The 24834-nt window shown below is 54.5% G+C and overlaps 1 protein-coding gene across 4 annotated transcripts in view; it reads right to left on the reverse strand.

The window, feature by feature from the left end:
* The window catches only part of LOC140404625 (disks large homolog 4), a 912024-nt gene that overhangs the window by 553344 nt on the left and 333846 nt on the right, over nt 1-24834 (reverse strand). For 2 of the 4 annotated variants that reach the window (XM_072493230.1, XM_072493229.1), the window contains exon 1: nt 3195-3503. The exons of the other annotated variants lie outside the window; for them this stretch is intronic. In XM_072493230.1, the coding sequence (XP_072349331.1) occupies nt 3195-3311 (117 nt within the window). In that variant the 5' untranslated portion in view covers nt 3312-3503. Of the gene's footprint in view, nt 1-3194; nt 3504-24834 lie in introns of those variants that run through there. 4 annotated transcript variants of the gene reach the window in all.

Consider the following 24834-nt stretch of genomic DNA (forward strand, 5'->3'; position numbering starts at 1 on the left):
CACTCCCCATCAAACACTCCCAGGACAGGTACAGCACGGGGTTAGATACAGAGTAAAGCTCCCTCTACATTGTCCCCGTCAAACACTCCCAGGTCAGGTACAGCACGGGGTTCGATACAGAGTAAAGCTCCCTCTACACTGTCCCTATCAAACACTCCCAGGACAGGTACAGCACGGGGTTAGATGCAGAGTAAAGCTCCCTCTACACTGTCCCCATCAAACACTCCCAGGACAGGTACAGCACGGGGTTAGATACAGAGTAAAGCTCCCTCAACACTGTCCCCATCAAACACTCCCAGGACAGGTACAACACGAGGTTAGATACAGAGTAAAGCTCCCTCTACACTGTCCCCATCAACACTCCCAGGACAGGTACAGCACGGGGTTAGATACAGAGTAAAGCTCCCTCTACACTGTCCCCATCAAACACTCCCAGGACAGGTACAGCACGGGGTTAGATACAGAGTAAAGCTCCCTCTACACTGTCCCCATCAAACACTCCCAGGACAGGTACAGCACAGGGTTAGATACAGAGTAAAGCTCCCTCTACACTGTCCCCATCAACACTCCCAGGACAGGTACAGCACGGGGTTAGATACAGAGTAAAGCTCCCTCTACACTGTCCCCATCAAACACTCCCAGGACAGGTACAGCACGGGGTTAGATACAGAGTAAAGCTCCCTCTACACTGTCCCCATCAACACTCCCAGGACAGGTACAGCACGGGGTTAGATACAGAGTAAAGCTCCCTCTACACTGTCCCCATCAAACACTCCCAGGACAGGTACAGCACGGGGTTAGATACAGGGTAAAGCTCCCTCTACACCGTCCCCATCAAACACTCCCAGGACAGGTACAGCACGGGGTTAGATACAGAGTAAAGCTCTCTCTACACTGTCCCGATCAAATTGCTTTATATCCAAACAGGTTGATCATGTATCTCAGTACAAATCAGCGCCAAATGAGAAGCTTTATGCAGTTGGGCCCTGTTCAGTCGGACAGTGAGTGAGTGCACCAGGTACTCATGACCAGAAGTCAATCAGCACAAGGTTGGAAATGAGCTGGATGGTATAGGTGAAGCAGAAATGTGTAAAAGTAACTCCGATTCTGTCCGGATTGCATTCACTCTCTGACACCAGAGAGATGCTGCAAATTTGCTTTCGTGCCTCTGTAGCATTTCAATCAGCTGTTAAATTGTGCCACTTAATTAACTAGTTGGCAATCTGCCTCCTCTGCCGAGGCATCAAGGTTAAATCAGCAACACACGCCTTGGTCAGAATGCAGTGCCACTCAGAGATGGAGTCCTTTATTCACATAGGCCCTCCGAATGGATGACTGAGGGAGTGCCGCACTGTCAGAGGGTCAGTGCTGAGGGAGTGCCGCACTGTCAGAGGGTCAGTACTGAGGGAGTGCCGCACTGTCAGAGGGTCAGTGCTGAGGGAGTGCCGCACTGTCAGAGGGTCAGTACTGAGGGACTGCCGCACTGTCAGAGGGTCAGTACTGAGGGAGTGCCGCACTGTCAGAGGGTCAGTACTGAGGGAGTGCCGCACTGTCAGAGGGTCAGTCCTGAGGGAGTGCCGCACTGTCAGAGGGTCAGTATTGAGGGAGTGCCGTACTGTCAGAGGGTCAGTACTGAGGGAGTGCCGCACTGTCAGAGGGTCAGTACTGAGGGAGTGCCGCACTGTCAGAGGGTCAGTACTGAGGGAGTGCCGCACTGTCAGAGGGTCAGTACTGAGGGAGTGCCGCACTGTCAGAGGGTCAGTACTGAGGGAGTGCCGCACTGTCAGAGGGTCAGTACTGAGGGAATGCTGTAAAGCAGAGGAAATCTCTTGGTGTTTTGGGACCAATATTTACCCCTCAACTAACATACTGAGAAAAACAGCTGTCTGGTGAAATACCTCATTGCGATCTGAGAGAGATTGGGGGGGGGGGGGTGGGAAGGAAACTGTAACCCCCGACCTGTAGCTGAAAAAGTACTTGATTGGCTGCAGAGCAGGTTGGGTCATCCTGGGTGAATGAAAGGTGCTACAGAAATGCAAGTCCCACAACGCCCCGTCACACCCCACCCGTTTCTGGAGCCACACAATGTCCGGCAGGCTGTGAGGGGCTCCAATCAGACTTTTCTTTTCTTTTTAAACGCTTTGCGGAAAATTCTCGCCCAACACCCCCAAGCCGGGGAAACTAGTCCACAGATCACCAACCTGGCCCCGATTAATGACGGCCCCACAGGGGATTTACCCGGAGGCAGACTGGGAAACAATTAGAGCAAACGGATTGAGACGAGGCCGGGGAACGTGGGCGCTCGGAGTGATTTTCAAGGAATAATGGAAAATCGGGGTTAGGAGCGGATGGCTCTCCTGGGAGGAGGGGTGGGGGGAAGAGGGGGGCTAGGCTGGCATGGGGGGGGGGGTGTTGGCTGACCCGGGGGGGGGGCAGACGGACCGAATGGGCAACCTGGTTTTGACAAACGTCTTGTGTTACCGTGGGAACGGTGGTTTAATTTTAACGACCCCCCCCCCCCCCGGTCAGGGAGACGCTACGGGAGCCGGGACTGGGAGGGGTCCATGTTGGACAGGGGGTTGGGGGCGGGGGTGGCAGGTGGAGCGTACCTAAGATCGTGTCATCGAGTGATAGATGTTTACAGCACGGTAACAGGCCCTTCGGCCCAGCTTGATAGTAAGGGGTGTTTCATAACCTCCCCCCACCCCCCCCCCATTCGGGAAACCATTGTCATCTCCCCCAGCCCCAGCTCTCCCAGGTAGTGGGGGGGCAGGGGGGAGCTCGTTACGCCTACATGGCCGGCCCCAACAGGGCCTGGATTGTCCCAACAGGGGATTGCATTGGGAAAGAGCTGATGGCGTGGGGTGGGAGGGGGAGCTTTGCCCATCGTTCAATCACAAACTGCGCCCCCTGCCCACCCCGACGTTAAGACCCCTACTTCTACGATCGACCCTTAACTCCAATTCCAAAGGGGTGATAGAAGGAACTTTACTCAAACACTGAGCGATCTGATGAATGAAAGACAGGGAGAAGTTACCGGAGTGCTCTACATCATCCACGTAGAAATAACTGGAGCACCAGCCCAAACGCAGGACGCGGAAAGAAGCAAGTAGCAAATTTGCTGCAGTGTTACAGTAATCCAGAATCAAAGATCATCGAGGTGTTTTTAAATTCAGCAATCGGGATTCACTCACCTTGCAGCCAAACATGAGGGACAAAGTCTTATTGGTACATACTACCTTGCACTGACACAGCACAGGAGAAAAACAGGTCAAATCTTTAATTGGCGGTGACATTATATGGAGACCCATGAAAAAATATTGAACAGCGTTCCAGGCGGGTCGAGGTGCCGATTCCCAGGTCGCTGCCGTACAATCCGAAGTGTGCCTTCCCTTCCTGTAAATTTCCGCCTCTCAATTCACCATTTCTTCCCAGCGAAGCAGCCTCTCTCTCTCTCCTTTCTTGCAAAATCACTGTCTCCTCTCTCTCTCTCCTATTCTCTCATTCTGCCCTTTCCCTTGCTGAGCTTCGCAGGGAATTCCCAGCCAATCGCAGCGACGATGCCTGAGCTTCAGCGTGAGAGGAGGGTTCAGCAAAGGACGAGGAGGGATTGTTGCGAGGGGAGGGGAGAGAGAGATGGAGAGGAAGGGAGCAGTGGGGGAGGAGGGAGAGGGACAGGGTTGCCGGCACAGAGAGGACCGACCGACAGGGCCGTTCTCGCTGTCCCCAGCAACTGGATTCGGACGGAGGGAACCCGGGGCGAGGTCACTGACTGATACTGCGTTGGAGTATTTAACCACATTCATGTATAATTGATGACACTCATCAAGGTAGCAGCTCTGAAACTCGAGGGGTGGCTCACAGTAAGTGCCACCCATTACGTTACCCCCGCCCCCACATCAGGCCATTATCTACCCCCCACACCAAACCCTCCACCCGTGAGTCATACTGGGGTACGGCTCCACGGCAGAAAGCAAGGCCTCTGCTTCCTTCACCCCCCAACTTAGCGTCTTTCCCTCGCCATGGCTGAGATGGCATGGTCCTCACACGCTTGCCCAAAGCTGGCAGCGTGAAACAGCGACGGGGACGGGACCCCATAGAATCCCCATGTAAGACCAGAAGACACAGGAGCAGAATTAGGCCACTCGGCCCATCGAGTCTGCTCCGACATTCAATCATGGCTGATATTTTTCTCATCCCCATTCTCCTGCCTTCTCCCCATAACCCCTTTACTCCCTGTCAATCCTACCAAATCCTCATCTGGGGGCTTGTGCCAAAGTTGGGGGAGCTGTCTCACAGACTAGTTAAGCAACAGCCTGACATAGTCACACTCACAGAATCATACCTTACAGATAATGTCCCAGACACCACTATCACCCTTCCTGGGTATGTCCTGTCCCACCGGCAGACAGACCCAGCAGAGCTGGCAGGGGGGCACAGTGGGGTACAGTCGGGAGGGAGGTGCCCTGGGAATCCTCAACATCGACTCTGGACCCCATGAAGCCTCGTGGCTTCAGGTTAAACATGGACAAGGAAACCTCCTGCGGATCACCACAGACCGCCCACCATCAGCTGATCAGTCAGTTACTGCTCCATGTTGAACACCACTTGGAGGAAGCACTGAGGGTGGCGAGGGCGCAGAATGTACTCTGGACGGGGGGACGTCAATGTCCATCACCAAGACTGGCTCGGTAGTGCCACCACAGACCGAGCTGGCCGGGTCCTAAAGGACAGAGCTGCGAGACTGGGACTGCAGGGCAGCACGGTAGCACAGTGGTTAGCACAATTGCTTCACAGCTCCAGGGTCCCAGGTTCGATTCCCGGCTTGGGTCACTGTCTGTGCGGAGTCTGCACGCCCTCCCCGTGTCTGCGTGGGTTTCCTCCGGGTGCTCCGGTTTCCTCCCACAGTCCAAAGATGTGCGGGTTAGGTGGATTGGCCGTGATAAATTGCCCTTGGTGTTGGGTGGGGTTACTGGGTTATGGGGATAGGGTGGAGGTGTTGGCCTTGGGTAGGGTGCTCTTTCCAAGAGCCGGTGCAGACTCGATGGGCCGAATGGCCTCCTTCTGCACTGTAAAAAAATTCTATGAAATGCAGCAGTTGGTGAGGGAACCAACAAGAGGGAAAAACATACTTGACCTCATCCTCACCAACCTGCCTGCTGCAGATGTATCTGTCCATGAGAGTATCGGTAGCAGTGACCACCGCACAGTCCTTGTGGAGACAAAGTCCCGTCTTCACATTGAGGGTACCCTCCATCGTGTTGTGTGGCATTACCACCGAGCTAAATGGGATGGACTTCGAACAGGTCCAGCAACTCCAGACTGGGCATGGATGTGGCGCTGTGGGCCATCAGCAGCAGCAGAATTGTATCAGCCACACTCTGTAACCTCCTGGCCCGGCATATCCCCCATTCTACCATTAGCACCCAGCCAGGGGGCCAACCCTGGTTCAATGACGAGTGCAGGAGAGCGTGCCAGGAGCAACACCAGGCATACCGAAAAATGAGGTGACAACCTGGTGAGGCTACAACACAGGACTACTTGTGCGCCAAACAGCAGAAGCAGCAAGTGATAGACAGAGCTGAGCGATTCCACAACCAACGCATCAGATCTGAGCTCTGCAGTCCTGCCACATCCAGCCGTGAATGGCGGGGGACAATTAAACAACTCACTGGAGGAGGAAGCTCCACAAATATCCCCGTCCTCTATGATGGAGGAGCCCAGCAAAACTGTGCCAAAGACAAGGCTGAGGCGTTTGCAACAATCTTCAGCCAGAAGTGCCGAGTGGATGATCCGTCTCCTCCGGAGGTCCCCAGCATCACAGATGTCAGTCTTCAGCCAATACGAGTCACTCCACATGAAATCAAGAAATGGCTGAAGGCACTGGGTACTGCAAAGGCTGTGGGTTCTGATAATATCCCAGCAATGGTACTGAAGGCTTGTGCTCCAGAATTTGCCGCGCCCCTAGCCAAGCTGTTCCAGTACAGCTACAACACTGGCATCTACCCGGCAATGTGGAAAATTTCCTCACTGTGTCCTGTACACAAAAAAAACGAGAAACAATGGGAATCGGGGAAACTCTCCGCTGGTTGGAGGCATTCCCGGCACAAAGGAAGATGGTTGTGGTGGTTGGAGGTCAATCATCTCAGCTCCAGGACATCACTGCAGGAGTTCCTCGGGGTCGTGTCCTCGGCCCAGCCATCTTCAGCTGCTTCATCAGTGATCTCCCTTCCATCAGAAGGTCAGAAGTGGGGGTGTTTGTTGATGACTGCACAATGTTCAGCACCATTCGCCACTCCTCAGATACTGAGCAGTCCCTGTCCAAATGCAGCAAGACCCGGACAATATCCAGGCTCGGGGCTGACAAGTGGCAAGTTACATCCGTGCCACACAAGTGCCAGGCAATGACCATCTCCGACAAGAGAGGATCTAACCTTCGCCCCTTGACATTCAATGGCATCACCATCGCTGAATCTCCACAGTCAACATCCTGGGGGTTACCATTGATCAGAAACTGAACTGGACCCGGCCACATTAATACTGTGGCTACCAGGGCAGGTCAGAGGCTGCGGATAGTAACTCACCTCCTGACCCCCAAAGCCTGTCCACCATCTACAAGGCACAAGTCAGGAATGTGAGGGAATACTCTCCACTTGCCTGGATGAGTGCAACTCAAAAAACCACCAAGTTCCCCTCCAAGTCACTCATCACCCCGACTGGGAAATATATCGGCCGTTCCTTCACTGTCGCTGGGTCAACACCCTGGAACTCCCTCCCTAACAGCACGGTGGGTGTACCTACACCAGGCGGACTGCAGCGGCTCAAGAAGGCGGCTCACCCACCACCTTCTCAAGGGACAATTAGGGATGGGCAATAAATGCTGGGCCCGGCCAGCGACAGCCACATCCCGGGAAGGAATTTTTTTAATGTTAGTTCCCCCACCTTCGGAGCCAATGGAATCATCCACAGGGAACAACGCAGGGAAGCAGCACACCAGGAACAAGGAGATAAATGACCACAGGGAGTGGCGCACTGTGGCCTAGGACCAGAGGGGGGGGGGGGGGGGGGGTGCTGAGATACAGGGTCACGGGAAGCACACAGATGCATCAGGCCCAGGGACAGCTCACTGATCTCGAAGTGAATATGGCCCCCGAACCTCAGCATTAACACTGGGACATGACCAGCTCTATCAACCACAATTTAGGTCGGACGAACTCAGGGCGTAGAAGCCTGTAGGATGCGGGAATAAGAGGAAGACTCATAGATAGAGAGTGAGGCGCGTAGATCCACGTTTTTGCCCAATTTCAGATGATGGATGGATGAAGTCATTTCTGTCATGTTTTATGCGGAACCTTCAGAAAGATTTGGTCAAGCCACACCTAAGGTTTTGCATCCAGTCCCGCCCACTCCACGTGAGGGTCAGGTTAGGTGGATTGGCCACTCAAAATGGCTCCGTAGTGTCCAGGGACGTGCAGGTTAGCGCGTGGGGATAGGGGGGGGCTGTGGGGGGAAGGGGGGGGGGTGCACCTGGGTCGCGTGCTCCTCGGGAGGGTCGGCGCACGCTCAAAGGGCCGAATGGCCTCCTTCTGCACTGTCGGGATTCCATGAGGGTCCCCGAGAGTGTGCGATGGCTGGCAGCGGGCCGGGATCCAGAGATTTGGGGATATCTTTATTGATGAGGGTTTTCCGAGTCTGGAGGAGCTGGAGGAGGAGTTTGAGTTGACGGAGAGGGAATGGGTTTGGGTACCTGCAGGTGAGGGATGCTGTATGGAGGCAGGTCGCGAGCAGGATAAGAATAATAACAATCGGTTATTGTCACAAGTCGGCTTCAATGAAGTTACCGTTAAAAAAAACCTAGTCGCCACATTCCGGCACCTGTTCGGGGAGGCTGGAATTGAACCCGCGCTGCTGGCCTTGTTCTGCATTACAAGCCAGCTGTTTAGCCCACTGTGCTAAACCAGCCCCTGATAAGGTAAGGTAATGTCGAGAACAGGGGTTGGGGAGGGGAGGGTCTCGGAGATCTACAAGGAGCTGATGGAGGGGAGGCAGCCCCGATAAGGGAGCTGAAGAGGAAGTGGGAGGATGGGTTGGGTGGAGAGTTGGGAGTCGCGGTTATGGGAGAAGGCCCTGAGGAGAGTCGATGCATCCTCGTCGTGTGCCAGGCTCAGCCTGATCCAGCTCAAGGCGGTCCACGGGGCTCAGATGACCGTGGCCCGGATGAGTAGGTTTTTTGAGGAAGTGGGGGGCAGGTGTGGGGGGATCCAGCGAATCATATACACATGTTCTGGGTGTGTCGAAAGCTGAGTGGATTCTGGCAGGGGGTCGCGGATGTCATGTCAGAGGCCCTGGGAGGGACGGTGACTCCGGGTCCAGAGGTGACAATATTCGGAGAGTCGGAAGACCCGGGAGCCGGGGGAGAGAGGCCGACGTTTTGGCCTTTGCCTCCCTGGTGGCCCGGAGATGGATTTTGCTGGGATGGACGGACCCGGAGCCTCCAAAGTCGGGGGTTTGGGTCAGCGACATGGCAGAGTTGCATAGGCTGGAGAAGATTACATTCGCCTTGAGGTGGTCACTCGGAGGAGGCATCCGTTCATCGACTTCTTTGAGAAAGATTAGACTGTCAGCTAATGTTCGGGAAACCACTGCTCGGGAGGGTGGCGGAAATGGAGACGATCAATGAATTCATAAGGACATTGGACGGGCGCTTGAGGGAGATAAACATAGAGCGATGCGGGGATGGGTCGGATTGACAGGATTGCTCTCCTGCGGGACAGCATGGCCTCTTCCTGTGTTGCAAGTGGACTCCCTTTTCCCCAACTCGTTTGGCTTTCCCCGTGGGGTCATCACAGTTCCGGTCAATCACACTCCATATCGACAATTATTCAGGGGGATTTGGGGGAACTGGATTTACAGCCCCATGTCCCTCCGATCACTCGCCATCCCCAATCATCGGAGCTGGGGTCCACCGGCACCCAGACACAGACGTGCCCACACTAGTGACGGGGTCCATCCACAGCCCACAGGTCCTGGGGCGAGACGTGAATTCAGGACCTTCCAGCTCAGGGATAGGAACACTACCAACTGTGCCACTCAGGTGCCAGGCAATGAACCCCCTGATTCTCGGATATGAATACAAGAGCAAGTCCGAGGCTGGCAATCCTGTGCTCAATAACTGAACCCCTCACTCCCCCAGTCAGTCCACCATCTACAAGTCAGGAGTGTGAGGGAATACTCTCCACTTGCCTGGGTGAGCGCAGCTCCAACAACACTCAAGAAGCTCGACACCATCCAGGACAAAGCAGCCCCGTTTGATTGCTCCCCCCTTCCACCACAGAAACATTCTCTCCCCACACAACCAGGGAAACGTGGCAGCCGTGTGTACCATCAACAAGATGCATTGCACAAACTAGACAAGGTTCCTTCAACAGCACCAGCCAATGCCATCAAAGCTTTACTGTGTATCTAACCCCGTGCTGTACCTGTCGTGGGAGTGTTTGATGGGGACAGTGTCGAGAGAGCTTTACTCTGTATCTAACCCCGTGCTGTACCTGTCCTGGGAGTGTTTGATGAGGACAGTGTCGAGAGAGCTTTACTCTGTATCTAACCCCGTGCTGTACCTGTCCTGGGAGTGTTTGATGAGGACAGTGTAGAGGGAGCTTCACTCTGTATCTAACCCCTTGCTGTACCTGTCCTGGGAGTGTTTGATGAGGACAGTGTAGAGGGAGCTTCACTCTGTATCTAACCCTGTGCTTTAACTGTTTAGGGAGTGTTTGAGGCGGGCAGTGTAGAGGGAGCTTCACTCTGTATCACACACATATATAATATGTGTCAGTACAAGATTGTCAATTATAATTCTCTAACAGTTCTGAAGTTTTCTTCTGTGTTTTAGTAGCACAGGGACTCTTGGTACAACATACAATTCACTTAAAGCCAGGATACCTGTCAGTGTGTTGGAATGAGGCTAATTAATCTGATTCGTTTGGGTTCTCCCAGTCTCACAGGTGTTGCACAATTTGTACCACTTTCCGCAGACATGGGACCTCGGGGTGTTACTGTAGCAGATTGGTACGCGAGGATTTACACTTCCACCTTGTCCGTGTGCGTACTGAGGCAGGCAATGATCCAGCTCCCGGTCACTGTCACAGGTCCACATCAGGTCGTACATTCCCTCGAATGTCAGGTAGGTCGGGGTGATTTTCAGATTGTTCGAGGAGCTTTGAGGTGTTTAGAGGTTTGGCAGAGTCGATGGAGGATCCAGCACCCAGGGGGGGGGGGGGGGGGTGCGGAACCTTCGATCTGGAAAGGGGGCGGACTCCGGGCTCCGGAACTCTCTCCGTGGATTTTAGCAAGGCTTCTGACAAGGTCCCGCGTGGCAGACTGGTGTGAAAAAGTAAAGGCGTATTGGACCCAGGGGTACATAGCTGGGACGTTACAGAACTGGCAGGAAACTGGGGGCAAAGATTGATGGACGTTTTTGCGACTGGAAAACGGTTTCCAGAGGGGTTCCGGAAGGCTCCGTACTCTGCTCTTTGTGATACGTAATATTGATATGGACGTTAATGTCGGGGGGGGGGGGGGGGGGGTCAAAACGTTCTCAGACGACACACAAAATTGGCTGCAGGGTTGATAACGAGGAAGGTAGCTGTAGACGGCAGGAAGATACCGATGGGCTGGTCACGATGGCGGGGGGGGGGGGGCGGGGGCGCGGCGGGAGGGGAGGGGGGTCCATGTGAGAGTACCTTTAAGAAATGGGTGTTTAAGAAATGTACCTTTAAGAAATGGGTGTTTGTCAGTGATGTCAGAGAGTGGGTGGAGCTGGGCTGTGTCAGCTTTTTACTTTCGTTTTAGGCTGTTTGCTGCACGGTGTGTTTTAGTTTCGTTTTCAGTGTGGGAGCTGAAGCCAGACAGAGCAGGCGTACTGCTGTTCTCTCTGCCATCAAAAGACTATCTCTTGATCATTTGGGGAATTCAGAATTATAAATGTTCTCAGTAGTGAATGTAAACCTGACGTGCTTCTGTTGAAAGGGGTTTCTTTTGTCTTCTGGATGTTGTTTGGAAAGTTATTAAGGATTACTTAGCGTTGTATTCTTTGGGGGGTGTATTTGAATTGATGGTTGCTAAGATGTTCACTGTATGTTTTAAAAAGGTTAACTTGAGTTCATAGAATAAACATTGTTTTGCTTTAAAAAATACTTTTCCATTTCTGCTGTCCCACACCTGTAGAGTGGGCCGTGTGCTCCCCATACCACAATCTAGTAAAAGTTGTGGGTCAGGTGAACTCCATGATACACTTTGGGGTTCTCTAAACCCTGGCCCATAACAGGGGTCAGAGAACGGGCAAATGGGATTCAACCCGGAGAAGACTGAAGTGATGCATTTGGGGAAGTCGAACATGACAGTAAGTGGGAGAATCCTGAGGTGTGTACGGGAAGTGAGGGACCTACACCGCACGGAGTGGAAACGCTGACTGAGGTGATGGCGCAGGAGTTTGAGGAACGGTTTGCGAACCGTTTTGAGGTGCAGGGGCAGGGTGAGGAGATGATGCGAACCCCTTGAGCGGTCAGCTGAGGAGGCACTCAGGTGGTGAAGGAGCACGGAGAGGCGGAGAGGAGGGATCGAATGGCCTCGTCGGAAGATGAGATGTTGCTGGCGGAGCAGAGGAACAATGCTCCGAGGGTAAAGGCGAATGATTCGGAGAACAGGCCGAGGAGGGAGAACCTCAGTATCATTATGGGGAGAAGGCAGGGGGGTGGCGAAGAGCCATGATTGAATGGCGGAGAAGACTCGACGGGCCGAGTGGCCTAATTCTGCTCCTACGTCCCATGGGCTCTTGGGACCTGAGGTGGGAAGGAACCCTGGTCAGGATATACCAAGGTGTGGGAGCGGAATTGGCGGAGCGGCGGACGGCTTTCAATAAGGCAAAGTCAGCACTATTCAGGAGCGGAGTCCGTTTTGGACGGGTGTACCCGGCGAAGCAGAGAGTGACATTTCGGGCAAAAGATAATTTTGTTCGGTGCGTCGGAGGAGGTGCAGGCCTGGTCAAGGAGAATGGACTTGGATTTGACTGGGTGGATTCGATTGGGACTTTAATGGGGACAGTTGGGGAGGGGTGGGTTTGGGAGGGGTTGTAGTTTGTACCAGTAGTATGTCTGGGATGGAAGGGGCTTGCGTTGTCGAGGGATAGTGGTCAGGGCAGCGGAATGGGTCCCCGGGGGGAGTTTAAGTATTGTAAGGTTTGGGGCGTTTTTCTTTGTTCTTTGAACGTACACCCTGGGTTGGGGGGGGGGGGGGGATCTGACCGGGACGAAGGGCTCAGTCAGGATGTCTTGTTTTCCCCTCGACCAGGTTCCTTCCTTCTCCGGCACTCTTGGGTCTCCGCGCTGGTCAGGATTGGAACACCCCACGGATCAGGGGCAGAGGAAATACTGGATATGGCCGGAACAGTCGGAGGTCCGTTGTGTTCCCGCACCTCGGTCACCTTGGCCATGATGGAGTTGCTGGCGAATTGGAGCCGCCAATCTCCGTCAATTACCCAACAACAGAGCCGGGGCGTGAGGTGAGGGAAACCTCCCTCGCGGTGTAGAGCTTGGTAGAATATCGGCTGAAGGCCCCCATCTCCTCCCAAGACACGTTGACTCAGGTACTGGGTCCCAAAGTGTCATTCGCTGAAATAAACCTGAATTTGCATTTGGATAAATGAACACCAAACGCTCCCACTGACAAAGTCAGGGGCCTTCAGAAAGCTAAACACAATAAGCGTACCGGATCTCAACTTTCGCTCTCTTGAGAATGTTCCCAATCATCCAGTGGAGGGGATGGTGGAGATCATGCAGACTTTAAGGGAGTTTGGGGAGTTTTCGGGCTATAAGCTCAATGTAGGGAAGAGTGAGCTCTTTGTATTACAGGCGGGGGACCAAGAAAGAGGGTTAGGGGACTTACCGCTGAGGAGGGCGGAGGGGAGTTTTCGGTATCTGGGGATCCAGATAGCCAGGAGTTGGGGGGCCCTACATAAACTGAATCTGACGAGGTTGGTGGAGCAAATGGAGGAGGATTTTAAAAGATGGGACATGCTACCGCTCTCGCTGGCGGGTAGAGTGCAGTCGGTCAAAATGGTGGTCCTTCCGAGGTTTCTGTTTGTGTTTCAGTGCCTTCCCATCGTGATCACTTTTTTAAGAGAGTAGGCAGGAGTATTATGGGGTTTGTGTGGGCGAATAAGACCCCGAGGGTAAGGAGAGGGTTCCTGGAACGCAGTAGGGAGGAGGGTTGGCGCTGCCAAACCTGGGGAGCTACTACTGGGCAGCAAATGTGTCGATGATCCGCAAGTGGGTTATGGAGGGAGAGGGGGCGGCATGGAAGAGGATGGAGATGGCGTCCTGCAAAGGAACGAGCCTGGGGGCGTTGGTGACGGCACTGCTGCCGCTCTCGCCGACAAAGTATACCACGAGCCCGGTGGTGGCGGCAACGCTAAGGATCTGGGGCCAGTGGAGACGGCACAGGGGTGCAATGGGAGCATCGGTGTGGTCCCCGATCAGGGGTAACCATCGGTTTGTCCCGGGGAAGATGGACGGGGGGTTCCAGAGCTGGCATCGGGCGGGGATCAGAAGAATGGGGGACCTGTTCGTTGACGGGACGTTTGTGAGCCGAGGGGCACTGGAGGAGAAGTTTGAGTTACCCCCGGGAAATGCATTTAGATATAGACAGGTGAGGGCTTTTGTGAGGCGACAGGTGAGGGAATTCCCGTTGCTCCCGGCACAAGAAATTCAAGACAGGGTGATCACGGGTGTATGGGTCGGGGAGGGCAAGGTGTCGGCAATATACCAGGAGATGAAAGAAGAGGGGGAAGCGCTGGTAGAAGAGTTGAAGGGTAAATGGGAGGAGGAGCTGGGGGAGGAGATCGAGGAAAGTCTGTGGGCTGATGCCCTGGGTAGGGTTAATTCCTCCTCCTCGTGTGCCAGGTTCAGCCTGATACAATTTAAGGTGGTTCACAGAGCTCACTTGACGGGGGCGAGGTTGAGCAGGTTCTTTGGGGTAGAGGACAGATGTGCTCAGGGAGCCCGGCGAACCATGTCCATATGTTTTGGTCATGCCCGGCACTGGAGGGGTCCTGGAGAGGAGTGGGGGGAGCAATATCTCAGGTGGTGAAAGTCCGGGTCAAGCCAAGCTGGGGGCTAGCAATATTTGGAGCAGTGGACGAGCCGGGAGTGCAGGAGGCGAAAGAGGCCGGCATTCTGGCCTTTGTGTCCCTAGTAGCCCGGCGAAGGATCTTGCTAATGTGGAAGGAGGCGAAGCCCCCCAGCGTGGAGGCCTGGATAAACGACATGGCTGGATTCATAAAGTTGGAGAGGATCAAGTTCGCCTTGAGAGGGTCTGCGCAGGGGTTCTACAGGCGGTGGCAACCGTTCCTAGACTATCTCGCGGAGCGTTAGAGGAAGGTTGGTCAGCAGCAGCAGCAACCTGGGGGGGGGGGCGTCCGGGGAGAGGGGGGGGGGTGGAAGCTGCCTGGCGGGGTGAATGAGCAAGAGATAACATGAAGAGTCGGGGAAACTGGCACGTACGGGAGAGAGCCAGTGTACAAGCTATGTAAATATACTATTTTGTCATGTATATATCTTGCTCCGCGCGATTTCTCGTTTCTTTTCTTTTGTGACCCGGGGGGGGGGGGGGGGTTATTGTTTGTAAGGGAGAAAAATTGTGTTAAAAACTTTAATAAATATATATTTTTTAAAAAAAGAGAATGTTCCCAATCCACATGGATCGTTCCCCGCAATCCAATGCCTCCGCCGCCTCTGCCATCCCGTCTGAGGTTCATCCTATCTGCAGCTGCTGTGCCCTGCGTGCAATGCAGTGACCACATCTGTACTGGCGATTCCAGATGTGGCCACGCCAATGATTGGTAAATTGGAAGAACTGCCTCACTATTTCTGCTCAATGTTGACTGTTCTGGAAGGCCAACTTTTGATAAACTCAATTCCACCGAGGGGCATTGTGATAGCTTCGCTATATTGTCGATCAGGACCCCTTCCATCACCTTCAAGATTCACGTCCTCCACCACTGTCACACAGCGGCAGCCATGCGTACCGTCTACAAGATGCACCGCAGCGACTCGCCGAGGCTCCTTCGACAGCACCTTCCAAAGCCCACCACCGCTACCACCTTGGGGACATGGGGGAGCTCACCATCCTGACTGGGAAATATATCGACCGTTCCTTCACTGTCGCTGGGTCAAAATCCTGGAACTCTCTCCCTAACAGCACAGTGGGTGTACCTACCCAGAGGGCCAGCTCACCTAAACGTCTCGAGGGGCAATCAGGAAAGAGCAACAAATACTGACTTTGCCAAAGATGTTCACACGGCATGAACGAATAGCAAAACCCAAACAACCAGCTATTGTTCCCATCAAACAGATTTTGGATGATGGCTAGACAGTTACCTACAAGTCAGACATCACCTAGTCCCACATTCCCCCCACTCCCCATGGGAGCGAGTCCCACATTCTCCCCACTCCCCGTGGGAGCGAGTCCCACATTCTCCACACTCCCCGTGGGAGCGAATCCCACATTCTCCCCACTCCCCGTGGGAGCGAGTCCCACATTCTCCCCACTCCCCGTGGGAGCGAGTCCCACATTCTCCCCACTCCCCGTGGGAGCGAGTCCCACATTCTCCCCCACTCCCCGTGGGAGCGAGTCCCACATTCTCCCTACTCCCCGTGGGAGCGAGTCCCACATTCTCCCCTCTCCCCGTGGGAGTGAGTCCCACATTCTCCCCACTCCCCGTGGGAGCGAGTCCCACATTCTCCCCACTCCCTGTGGGAGCGAGTCCCACATTCTCCCCCACTCCCCGTGGGAGCGAGTCCCACATTCTCCCTACTCCCCGTGGGAGCGAGTCCCACATTCTCCCTACTCCCCGTGGGAGCGAGTCCCACATTCTCCCCTCTCCCCGTGGGAGTGAGTCCCACATTCTCCCCTCTCCCCGTGGGAGTGAGTCCCACATTCTCCCCACTCCCCGTGGGAGTGAGTCCCACATTCTCCCCACTCCCCGTGGGAGCGAGCCCCACATTCTCCCCCACTCTCCTGGGAAAGGGAAGAATCTCCTGAATTTCCCATTGGGTTTATTAGTGCCTGGTTTATAGCGATGCTCCCCTGGTTCTGGTCTCACAGTCAAGTGGAAACATCTTCTCCATGTCCGCCCTATGGAATCTGCTCATAATCTCGATTCATGTGGAGAGCATTTATCTTCATTGAACATAGAACATTACAGCGCAGTACAGGCCCTTCGGCCCTCGATGTTGCGCTGACCTGTGAAATCATTCAAAAGCCCATCTACACCATTCCCTTATCGTCCATATGTCTATCCAATGACCATTTGAATGCCCTTAGTGTTGGCGAGTCCACTACTGTTGCAGGCAGGGCATTCCACGCCCTAACTACTCTCTGAGTAAAGAACCTACCTCTGACATCTGTCTTATATCTATCTCCCCTCAATTTAAAGCTATGTCCCCTCGTGCGAGACATCACTATCCGAGGAAAAAGGCTCTCTCTCACTGTCCACCCTATCCAATCCTCTGATCATCTTGTATGCCTCAATTAAGTCACCTCTTAACCTTCTTCTCTCTAACGAAAACAGCCTCAAGTCCCTCAGCCTTTCCTCATAAGATCTTCCCTCCATACTAGGCAACATTCTGGTAAATCTCCTCTGCACCCTTTCCAAGCTTCCACATCCTTCCTATAATGCGGTGACCAGAATTGCACGCAATACTCCAAATGCGGCCGCACCAGAGTGTTGGACAGCTGCAACATGACCTCATGGCTCCGAAACTCAATCCCTCTACCAATAAAAGCTAACACACCGTACGCCTTCTTAACAACCCTCTCAACCTGAGTGGCAACGTTCAGGGATCTATGTACATGGACACCGAGATCTCTCTGCTCATCCACACTGCCAAGAATCTTACCATTAGCCCAGTACTCTGTCTTCCTGTTATTCCTTCCAAAATGAATCACCTCTCACTTTTCTGCATTAAACTCCATTTGCCACCTCTCAGCCCAGCGCTGCAGCTTATCTATGTCCCTCTGATACTTGTAACATCCTTCCGCACTGTCCACAACTCCACCGACTTTAGTGTCATCTGCAAATTTACTCATCTGCAGCCTTTCATTCAAAGTTACTAGGTAATGGGCCCAACAGATATCAGAGTGAAGCTGGCTGCACGGGGAAATCCAGGAGCAGCTGACATCATCATTCAACCAACAACAACACTCATGTCAACTTCGCCTTGCCCATCAGTCCTGCGTTTACTGACTAACATTGGCTCCTAATTCCTCGTTCCCTCAATTGTAAACTTCTCATTCTTCTTTCCAACCCTCCCTATCATTGTAGCCTCCTCCAGCCGCTACAACCCTCCCTATCTCAGTAACCTCCTCCAGCCCTACAACCCTCCCTATCTCTGTAACCTCCTCCAGCCCCTACAACCCTCCCTATCTCTGTAACCTCCTCCAGCCCTACAACCCTCCCTATCTCTGTAACCTCCTCCAGCCACTACAACCCTCCCTATCTCTGTAACCTCCTCCATCCCCAACAACCCTCCCTATCTCTGTAACCTCCTCCAGCCGCTACAACCCTCCCTATCTCTGTAACCTCCTCCAGCCCCTACACCCCCTCCCTATCTCTGTAACCTCCTCCAGCCCCTACAACCCTCCCTATCTCTGTAACCTCCTCCAGCCCCGACAACCCTCCCTATCTCTGTAACCTCCTCCAGTCCCTACACCCCTCCCTATCTCTGTGACCTCCTCCAGCCCCTACAACCGTCCCTATCTCTGTAACCTCCTCCAGCCCCTACACCCCTCCCTATCTCTGTAACCTCCTCCAGCCCCTACAACCCTCCATATCTCTGTAACCTCCTCCAGCCCTGACAACCCTCCCTATCTCGGTAACCTCCTCCAGTCCCTACAATCCTCCCTATCTCTGTAACCTCCTCCAGCCCGACAACCCTCCCTATCTCGGTAACCTCCTCCAGTCCCTACACCCCTCCCTATCTCTGTAACATCCTCCAGCCCCTACAATCCTCCCTATCTCTGTAACCTCCTCCAGCTCCTACAACCCTCCCTATCTCGGTAACCTCCTCCAGCCCCTACAACCCTCCCTATCTCTGTAACCTCCTCCAGCCCCTACACCCCTCCCGATCTCTGTAACCTCCTCCAGCCCCTACACCCCTCCCTATCTCTGTAACATCCTCCAGTCGCTACAACCCTCCCTATCTCTGTAACCTCCTCCAGCCCCTACAACCCTCCCTATCTCTGTAACCTCCTCCAGCCCCTACAACCCTCCCTATATCTGTAATCTCCTCCAGCCCCCTACAACCCTCCCTACCTCTGTAACGTCCTCCAGCCCCTACGACCCTCCCTATCTCTGTAACTTTCTACAGCCCGTGCACTCCCTCCCTATCTCTGTAACCTCCTCCAGCCCCTACGATCCTCCCTATATCTGTACTCTCCTCCAGCCCCCGACAACCCTCCCTATCTCTGAAACCTCCTCCTGCCTACAACCCTCACTATCTCTGTAACCTCCTCCAGCCCCTACACCCCTCCCTATCTCTATAACCTCCTCCAGCCCCTACAACCCTCCCGATCTCTGTAACCTCCTCCAGTCCCTACAACCCGCCCTTTCTCTGTAACCTCCTCCAGCCCCGACAACCCTCCCTATCTCTGTAACCTCCTCCAGCCCCGACAAACCTCCCCATCTCTGAATCCTCCTCCAGTCCCTACTACCCTCCCTATCTCTGATACCTTCTCCAGCCACTACAAGCCTCCCCATCTTTGTAACCTCCTCCAGTTACGACAACCCTCCCCATCCCTGTCAACTCCTCTAGCTCCTATAACCCTCCCTATCTCTGAAACCTCCTCTTGCCCCTACGACCCTCCCTATCTCTGTAATCTCCTCCAGCCCCCTACAACCCACACTACCTCTGTAATGTCCTCCAGCCCCTACGACCCTCCCTATCTCTGTAACTTTCTCCAGCCCCTACACCCCTCCCTATCTCTGTAACCTCCTCCAGCCCCTACAACCCTCCCTATCTCTGTAACCTCCTCCAGCCCCTACTACCCTCACTATCTCTGTAACCTCCTCCAGCCCCTACACTCCCTCCTTATCTCTGTAACCTCCTCCAGCCTCTACGACCCTCCCGAGATCTGTAATCTCCTCCAGCCCCCGACAACCCTCCCTATCTCTGTAACCTCCTCCAACCCCTACGACCCTCCCTATCTCTGTAACCTCCTCCAGCCCCTACTACCCTCACTATCTCTGTAACCTCCTCCAGCCCCTACACCCCTCCCTATCTCTATAACCACCTCCAGCCCCTACAACCCTCCCTATCTCTGTAACCTCCTCCAGCCCCTAAAACCCTCCCGATCTCTGTAACCTCCTCCAGCCCCTACAACCCGCCCTTTCTCTGTAACCTCCTCCAGCCCCGACAACCCTCGCTATCTCTGTAACCTCCTCCAACCCCGACAAACCTCCCCATCTCTGAATCCTCTTCCAGTCCCTACCACCCTCCCTATCTCTGATACCTTCTCCAGCCACTACAAGCCTCCCCATCTTTGTAACCTGCTCCAGTTACGACAACCCTCCCCATCTCTGTCAACTCCTCTAGCTCCTATAACCCTCCCTATCTCTAAACCTCCTCTAGCCCCTACAACCCTCCCTATCTCTGTAATCTCCTCCAGCCCCCTACAATCCACAGTACCTCTGTAATGTCCTCCAGCCCCTCCAGCCCTCCCTATCTCTGTAATCTCCTCCAGCCCCCTACAACCCTCCCTATCTCTGTAACCTCCTCCAGCCCCTACACCGCTCCCTATCTCTGTAACCTCCTCCAGCCCTACAAGCCTCCCTGTCTCTGAAACCTCCTCCAGCCCCTATGACCCTCCCTACCTCTGTAACGTCCTCCAGCCCTTACAACCCTCCCTATCTCTGTAACCTCCTCCAGCCCTTACACCCCTCCCTATAACCGTAATCTCCTCCAGCCCCCGACAACCCTCCCTATCTCTGTAACCTCCTCCAGCCCCACGACCCTCCCTATCTCTGTAACCTCCTTCAGCCCCTACTCCCCTCCCTATCTCTGTAATCTCCTCCAGCCCCATACAACCCTCCCTATCTCTGTAACTTCCTCCAGCCCCAATGACCCTCCCTATCTCTGTAACCTCCTCCAGCCCTTACACCCCTCCCTATAACCGTAATCTCCTCCAGTTACTACAACCCTCCCTATCTCTGTCACCTCCTCCAGCCCCTACAAGCCTCCCTATCTCTGAAACCTCCTCCAGCCCCTACCACCCTCCCTATCTCTGTAATCTCCTCCAGCCCCTATGACCTTCCCTATCTCTGTAAACTCCTCCAGCCCCTACAACCCTCCCTATCTCTGTGCCCTCTTCCAGGCCCTGCAACACTCACTATCTCTGTAACCTCCTCCAGCCCCTACAACCCTCCCTATCTCTGTCAACTCCTCTAGCCCCGATAACCCTCCCTATCTCTGAAACCTCCTCTAGCCCCTACGACCCTCCCTATCTCTGTAATCTCCTCCAGCCCCCTACAACCCACACTACCTCTGTAATGTCCTCCAGCCCCTACGACCCTCCCTATCTCTGTAACTTTCTCCAGCCCCTACACTCCCTCCTTATCTCCGTAACCTCCTCCAGCCTCTACGACCCTCCCGAGATCTGTAATCTCCTCCAGCCCCCGACAACCCTCCCTATCTCTGTAACCTCCTCCAACCCCTACGACCCTCCCTATCTCTGTAATCTCCTCCAGCCCCCGACAACCCTCCCTATCTCTGTCACCTCCTCCAGCCCCAATGACCCTCCCTATCTCTGTAACCTCCTCCAGCCCCGACAACCGTCCCTATCTCTGTAACCTCCTCCAGCCCCTACGACGCTCCCTATCTCTGTAACCTCCTCCAGCCCCTACGACCCTCCCTATCTCTGTTATCTCCTCCAGCCCCCTACAACCCTCCCTATCTCTGTAACCTCCTCCAGCCCCTATGACCCTCCCTATCTCTGTAACCTCCTCCAGCCACTATGACCCTCCCTATCTCTGTAACCTCCTCCAGCCCCGCCAATCCTCCCTATCTCTGTAACCTCCTCCAGCCCCTACAAACCTCCCCATCTCTGAATGCTCCTCCAGCACCTACACTCCTCCCTATCTCTGTAATCTCCTCCAGTCCCTACCACCCTCCCCCATCTCTGTAACCTACTCCAGTTACTACAAACCTCCCGATCTCTGTAACCTCGTCTGGATGCTGTAACCCTCCCTATCTCTGCAACCTCCTCCAGCCCCTACAACCCTCCCTATCTCTGATATCTCCTCCAGCCCTTATGACCCTCCCTATCTCTGTAATCTCCTCCAGACCCGACAACCCTTCCTACCTCTGTAACCTTCTCCAGCACCTGCAACCCTCTCTATCTCTGTAACCTTCTCCGGCCCCTACAACCCTCCCTATCTCTGTAACCTCCTCCAGCCCCTACAACCTTCCCTATCTCTGTAACCTTCTCCAGCCCCTACACTCCTCCCCATCTCTGTAACATTCTCCAGTCTCTACCACCCTCCCCATCTCGGATACCTTCTCCAGCCACTACAATCCTCCCCATCTCTGTTACCTCCTCCAGTTACTACAACCATCCCTATCTCTGTCACCTCCTACAGCCTCTACAAGCCTCCCTATCTCTGAAACCTCCTCCAGCCCCTACAACCCTCCCTATATCTGTAATCGCCTCCAGCCCCCTACAAACCTCCCTACCTCTGTAACATCCTCCAGCCCCTACGACCCTCCCTATCTCTGTAACTTTCTCCAGCCCCTGCACTCCCTCCCTATCTCTGTAACCTCCTCCAGCCCCTACGATCCTCCCTATATCTGTAATCTCCTCCAGCCCCCGACAACCCTCCCTATCTCTGTAACCTCCTCCAGCTCCTATGACCCTCCCTATCTCTGAAACCTCCTCCTGCCTACAACCCTCACTATCTCTGTAACCTCCTCCAGCCCCTACACCCCTCCCTATCTCTATAACCTCCTCCAGCCCCGACAACCCTCCCTATCTCTGTAACCTCCTCCAGCCCCTAAAACCCTCCCGATCTCTGTAATCTCCTCCAGCCCCTACAACCCGCCCTTTCTCTGTAACCTCCTCCAGCCCCGACAAACCTCCCCACCTCTGAATCCTCCTCCAGTCCCTACCACGCTCCCTATCTCTGATACCTTCTCCAGCCACTACAAGCCTCCCCATCTTTGTAACCTCCTCCAGTTACGACAACCCTCCCCATCTCTGTCATCTCCTCTAGCCCCTATAACCCTCCCTATCTCTGTAATCTCCTCCAGCCCCCTACAACCCACACTACCTCTGTAATGTCCTCCAGCCCCTACGACCCTCCCTATCTCTGTAACTTTCTCCAGCCCCTACACTCCCTCCTTATCTCTGTAACGACCTCCAACCCCTACGACCCTCCCTATCTCTGTAACCTCCTCCAGCCCCTACTACCCTCCCTATCTCTGTAACCTCCTCCAGCCCCTACACCGCTCCCTGTCTCTGTAACCTCCTCCAGCCCCTACACCGCTCCCTATCTCTGTAACCTCCTCCAGCCCCGACAACCCTCCCTATCTCTGTAGCCTCCTCCAGCCCCTACAAGCCTCCCAATCTCTGAAACGTCCTCCAGCCCCCTACAACCCTCCCTACCTCTGTAACGCCCTCCCGCCCCTACCACCCTCCCTTTCTCTGTAACTTCCTCCAGCCCCTACACTCCCTCCCTATCTCTGTAACCTCCTCCAGCCCCTACGACCCTCCCTATAACCGTAATCTCCTCCAGCCCCCGACAACCTCCCCATCCCTGTAACCTCCTCCAGTTACTACAACCCTCCCTATCTCGGTCACCTCCTCCAGCCTTACAAGCCTCCCTGTCTCTGAAACCTCCTCCAGCCCCTACGACCCTCTCTACCTCTGTAACGTCCTCCAGCCCCTACAACCCTCCCTATCTCTGTAACCTCCTCCAGCCCTTACACCCCTCCCTATAACCGTCATCTCCTCCAGCCCCCGACAACCCTCCCTATCTCTGTAACCTCCTCCAGCCCCACGACCCTCCCTATCTCTGTAACCTCCTCCAGCCCCTACGACCCTCCCTATCTCTGCAACCTCCTCCAGCCCCTACACCCCTCCCTATCTCTGTAACCTCCTCCAGCCCCGACAACCCTCCCTATCTCTGTAACCTCCTCCAGCCCTTACACCCCTCCCTATAACCGTAATCTCCTCCAGTTACTACAACCCTCCCTATCTCTGTCACCTCCTCCAGCCCCTACAAGCCTCCCTATCTCTGCAACCTCCTCCAGCCCCTACACCCCTCCCTATCTCTGTAACCTCCTCCAGCCCCGACAACCCTCCCTATCTCTGTAACCTCCTTTGCCCCTACTCCCCTCCCTATCTCTGTAATCTCCTCCAGCCCCATACAACCCTCCCTATCTCTGTAACTTCCTCCAGACCCTATGACCCTCCCTATCTCTGTAACCTCCTCCAGCCCTTACACCCCTCCCTATAACCGGAATCTCCTCCAGTTACTACAACCCTCCCTATCTCTGTCACCTCCTCCAGCCCCTACAAGCCTCCCTATCTCTGAAACCTCCTTCCGCCCCTACGACCCTCCCTATCTCTGTGCCCTCTTCCAGGCCCTACAACACTCACTATCTCTGTAACCTCCTCCAGCCCCTACATCCCTCCCTATCTCTGTAATCTCCTCCAGCCCCCTACAACCCACACTACCTCTGTAATGTCCTCCAGCCCCTACGACCCTCCCTATCTCTGTAACTTTCTCCAGCCCCTACACTCCCTCCTTATCTCTGTAACCTCCTCCAGCCTCTACGACCCTCCCGAGATCTGTAATCTCCTCCAGCCCCCGACAACCCTCCCTATCTCTGTAACCTCCTCCAACCCCTACGACCCTCCCTATCTCTGTAATCTCCTCCAGCCCCCTCCAACCCTCCCTATCTCTGTCACCTCCTCCAGCCCCAATGACCCTCCCTATCTCTGTAACCTCCTCCAGCCCCGACAACCCTCCCTATCTCTGTAACCTCCTCCAGCCCCTACGACGCTCCCTATCTCTGTAACCTCCTGAGCCCCTACGACCCTCCCTATCTCTGTTATCTCCTCCAGCCCCTATGACCCTCCCTATCTCTGTAACCTCCTCCAGCCACTATGACCCTCCCTATCTCTGTAACCTCCTCCAGCCCCGCCAATCCTCCCTATCTCTGTAACCTCCTCCAGCCCCTACAAACCTCCCCATCTCTGAATGCTCCTCCAGCACCTACACTCCTCCCTATCTCTGTAATCTCCTCCAGTCCCTACCACCCTCCCCCATCTCTGTAACCTACTCCAGTTACTACAAACCTCCCGATCTCTGTAACCTCGTCTGGATGCTGTAACCCTCCCTATCTCTGCAACCTCCTCCAGCCCCTACAACCCTCCCTATCTCTGATATCTCCTCCAGCCCCTATGACCCTCCCTACCTCTGTAATCTCCTCCAGACCCGACGACCCTTCCTACCTCTGTAACCTTCTCCAGCACCTGCAACCCTCTCTATCTCTTTAACCTTCTCCGGCCCCTACAACCCTCCCTATCTCTGTAACCTCCTCCAGCCCCTACAACCTTCCCTATCTCTGTAACCTTCTCCGGCCCCTACAAACCTACCCATCTGTTTCCTCCTCCAGCCCCTACACTCCTCCCCATCTCTGTAACATCCTCCAGTCTCTACCACCCTCCCCATCTCGGATACCTTCTCCAGCCACTACAATCCTCCCCATCTCTGTTACCTCC

Source organism: Scyliorhinus torazame, chromosome 31 (genome assembly GCF_047496885.1).
Source record: "Scyliorhinus torazame isolate Kashiwa2021f chromosome 31, sScyTor2.1, whole genome shotgun sequence".
NCBI classification, from domain to species: Eukaryota; Metazoa; Chordata; class Chondrichthyes; order Carcharhiniformes; family Scyliorhinidae; genus Scyliorhinus; species Scyliorhinus torazame.